Source organism: Tigriopus californicus, chromosome 5, assembly GCF_007210705.1.
Source record: "Tigriopus californicus strain San Diego chromosome 5, Tcal_SD_v2.1, whole genome shotgun sequence".
Taxonomy (NCBI): domain Eukaryota; kingdom Metazoa; phylum Arthropoda; class Copepoda; order Harpacticoida; family Harpacticidae; genus Tigriopus; species Tigriopus californicus.
The window spans coordinates 11,625,507-11,629,845 of record NC_081444.1 but is presented as its reverse complement, the minus strand read 5'-3'; the positions used below and the strand labels follow the sequence as shown (position 1 = coordinate 11,629,845).

Sequence of the window (4,339 nt, the reverse complement as noted above, 5' to 3'; positions counted from 1 at the left end):
CACATCGCCACCTGTTGCTTCTTTTCATCGCTTACAAAACAAGATGATTGAATTGCCCCTTTTGTTATTGACTTGGCTAGGATCCGGGTGAGTAAAGGTGGAAATTATGATTGGCCGATCTCCGATTAGCCAATGTAGCTTTTTCAGTGCTCTTTTGACCTCATCTTCCGAATTGACCAACGAGATGGTTGTCAAGGACATGTCTGACTTTGATTTTGGACAAATAGACAATTTGGATGGATGGTTTGAGAGTTCGGACACCGTCAGAGAACCCGGCAAGTCCAAAGCCTCGTTTGTACTCCAGAAGACGCAGGTAAAAGGTCTGGGACAAAAAGGCAAATCGGCTATGACGATGTGATTGCTAAGTTAGCTTGGTTATATTCTTTTATTGCTAATCCAACTTCACACCATTACCACAAAATGTCCTTTTTATCAACTAATTCAAAACTTCGACCAAAATCCACAATAGATGACACTTTTGGAGCAAAAGTGTGGACACCGTGACCACAAACCTAAACTGAGATTATACGAAATTATCACTAGTATGAAATTGAAGCGGCTGAAATGTTGGAATCATCTGAGTAATGTAATGCAGTCGAAACAAGAACATCAAAAAAGGAGACTTTATTATTTAGGGCACATTCTCTGCTCTGCGACTGAGCTCTTTCTCTCTTGAAACTTTGTAAGCCTCGATACAAGGGAGACATTTCAAATGTTTGTTACAACAGTCACAAAAGCAATCAAATTGAGGACCGTAAATTCTGCTCTTTATTTCAAATAAAACCGCTAATCATCATTCCATGGACCGTCACTTGGTTGACACGGTGCTCAAAATGTTAGGTATGTCTGGGCTAGGTCTTGCAACTTTTCATGACTCTTTTTGAAGTCATGAAAGCTCAAAGAACTGTGTGCTAATGGCAAGCCGAAGAAGATGCCAGCTTTGCAGTTTTGAATTTCGCCGTCAAACCGCAAGGCAAACTTAAAAATGAAAAAAAAGAGCTAGATTTCAAGGAGATATCGCAAGCAATTTGATAGGTGATTGTGACGAAGAATGAGTGAGCAAGAAACGAAAAGGTAAAGCATCCAAGATTTTATCGTCAAATAATGAGACTTCAAAGCTCCATATAATCATAACCTGGCGTCAGTTGACTCAAAATCAAAAGATAGATAACATTCAATGGTCAATGTATGGACGCCAACAGTTAATGAATTTAAAAAAAAAACATATAGAACAGCCGCCATTCTTACTTTCATATTAATCTTCAGCACAGAAGAGAAACGAAACCCTGGATGGTTCTCTCCAAAATTGACAGGATTACAATTAACGTTATGATATATGTATCTGTCTTAAGAGCCCCTAAATATGCCTGAAAAGCCGGAAATGACTCTTGAATTGGATCATTGCAGGTCTTTCAGAGAGCGATCTTTTTTTCCGTGCTAAATCCGCAAGAAAACGGAGCTGGATTTGCAGGATATCGTGTTGGCACGGACCTCGATCTCTCCGCCGTGAACGGGCTTCAAATCCGATGTCGTAGTCAAGGCTCTGCCACTCACTACAAGATTCTGCTCCGAGACGAGTCTTCAATAACCGGAGACGGAAGTTTCGAAGCCGTCTTTCAGGTACTTCCACGATATCACTAATCAAACGGATGCGTGATCAAGGTTGATTAGTTTCTCCTCTTTCGTTTCCTTAGCCTTCGTCAGAGAGCTTCACGGAGACTCAAGTTCCATTCAGTGAATTCAAGTTCTACTACCGAGGACAGGTTCAACCCGATCATGAGCCTTTGGACCGATCCAAGATCCTGAGTATCGGGCTCCAAGTGTTTGGTGGGGTGTATTCCGAGTTCAAACAATCAGGGGCGTCGGCTTTGGAAATTGATTGGATTAAGACGGTATAGACGCAGCATAGTCACAATCTTTTTTGAATGAGAGCTTGTTCCCTGTGGTCGGATGTTCATTCAATTAATATAAGCATGTTCTCCATGAAAAGGGATCTCGCTGACAGGCAAATTATCTTTTTCGGGGCACTTATGAAAGTGGTTATTCCGGGAATCACCTTGGGAACGGGCTCATTTGTGAAGATTTGGTTTGATAATTTGAGCCAATATTTTAGTCTCGAAATCTGTGTGGTGGAATACCTATTTTTATATTCATCTCAAATACTGCCAAGTGGAGAAGATGAATAGAAGGCCGTGTTAATCACTGTGTTTCGAAACTCTTGTTTTTGTTGTCCAAAAAATGGTTGAGTATTTCAAACCAGTTTCATGGAATTGATTTTTAGATCGCAATAAGTACAAATATTTGGTTTATCAAAGGTCTCTTGTTCAAGTATTCATTTTTATATGTCTCGTGATTTTGGAACCCGAACCATTCCAGGACCTCATTCATATGATCTCAATGAGCAAAGGGTTCCAGTAAACCCCAAAAAGTAATATCATGATTTCCCTGTTATTCCGTGAAAGCGATTCTCCTCCATCCTCTCTGTAAAGAGAAGCATTCATCAACTTTAAAATTAGCCGTAAATACTATTGTATTCAACACGTGAATGGTATTCATGCTATATCATTTCTCATTGACAGTCCTGATTCTCTCTCGAATGACAATATGTACCAAAACCGATAAACGCTTCCAAATAAAATGCAAGCGTTTCACCTTCGTAATTGACGCGACCCTAATCTTGCGGCCTTTTACCTTACCAGCCTAATCTGTTAAAATCGATTCAGTTTTATTCAACTGGCGAAAAAGAGGAGATAATAATGGCCCTTCAAGCTAATATGCTGCCAACTGAATGACCTTTTCAATCATTCAAGCAGAACTTGATAACATGCTAAACAAGGGCTCAGATAGATCTGTGTTATACTGTATGCTTAAGCAAATTTCTGCCCATTTTTAGAAGCCCTCTTTAGTTCGCCTTCCCACAGTTCGAGTAAGTGTGCCTTATCGAATGGCCATTGAGTAGGTTCCTAAACGGCCCATTTATCCGCGCAAGCACAAGCCGTTTGAGAGAGGCTCATGTTGACAATGATCCCCTGATTATTAGTATTATGCGATCCCTTCGTCGGTTGTGCTCTTGTTCCTTAGATCTTGTCAATGTACCAGATCGCCGAGTCAGCTGGATGGAACATTCGTCGCCAGTCCGCAACATCTCTCAGAAACATGACAACTCCGCGGTTCGTTCCAATGGAGTGGGAATTTTCGTCGTTTATTCTCCGTTATAAAACTCTCGAGTCACGGCCCCAAATGTGAGAGGGAAGGGAAAACATACTTGCCATAGATTCATGGGGCTGGTTCAGTGCTCACCAATCAGAAATAATGGCGCATCCTGCTCGAACATCGAAATGCTCTTGGTTGCCTAGAAACTCATTGGCTAACAATGACGTGCAATGTTCACCCGTATTCAAGTACGTACGAGTACTTGCTACTCATGATTCTGATTGAGCTTGTTCACCAGCATTTGACCTGATCGAGACTTCCGCCGATCAGGAAGGATGTGAGTTGGGCACTTTGGGATATAGTTTTGAGTCCGACTGGAGCTGGTGTCGAATAGGGAGACCAAGAGAGTGGTAGAGGGGGACCCTCGGCCCTCATCCACCAGGGGTTGGTTGTTCCAAGAAGTAAACCAAGTGATCTCAAGTAGTCGTCGTCGTCGTCGTCGTCTTTGTCGTTGAAATGGGATTTCTTGCCAAGAAAGGTTGGATCCAGGGAAGGTAAAGAGAGACGAATGGCTAAATCCAGAAACTTGGACGCGTTTCAAGCATCCGCCCATGTCCATCCCAATTTTACCCCTGACATCTGGCGGGCAAATTTGTTTCCTACGTCTTTCTAATCAGTCATAATCAGTTTTGGTCTTCAGCCATTGCCAATAAAAGCATTGTAGTTAAGGCAAGATTATTTTTTTCAGTTTACGTTGCATTGGTTTCCGCACACATATGTGGTCAAAAGGTCAAAAGGTCGTGATACATTGGGAAGCATTCAGGATACTCCTACATAACTGAAAGGGAACGAAAAATACGCCTAATTCAAGAAGACGCCACATCAGCTTGTACGAGCATTATCCTGATTTTGAAAGATTACAACGTCAGATCTGTGTAATAATACATGAAAAGAAGCACGTAATAAAGCTGGATCTAGTCCGCATTAACAAAGTTAAAGACAAATAAAAGTAAGACAGAGGGCAAATTGTTGTGACAAATAGAGTTGGAGAACTGTATTTCATTTTCTCAAACGAATGTCTTTTACATAGTATTGACTAGAATGATGACTAGATTTGAGTATGAGTAAACAGTGAGCTCAACATTCCCAACAAATAAGCCAAGTTCACGTTTACTATTTGTAGGAT

The 4,339-nt window shown here is 41.3% G+C and overlaps 1 protein-coding gene across 1 annotated transcript; it reads left to right on the top strand.

Annotated features, from left to right (window-relative positions):
• Positions 1–6: 6 nt before the first annotated feature.
• LOC131881024 (uncharacterized) lies at positions 7–4,137 on the top strand. The gene is made up of 5 exons (XM_059227770.1): positions 7–87; positions 148–313; positions 1,408–1,620; positions 1,695–1,892; positions 3,902–4,137. The coding sequence occupies exons 1-5, from the start codon at positions 44–46 to the stop codon at positions 3,989–3,991; spliced, it is 711 nt and encodes a 236-aa protein (XP_059083753.1). The 5' UTR covers positions 7–43; the 3' UTR covers positions 3,992–4,137.
• The last annotated feature ends 202 nt before the right edge of the window (positions 4,138–4,339 follow it).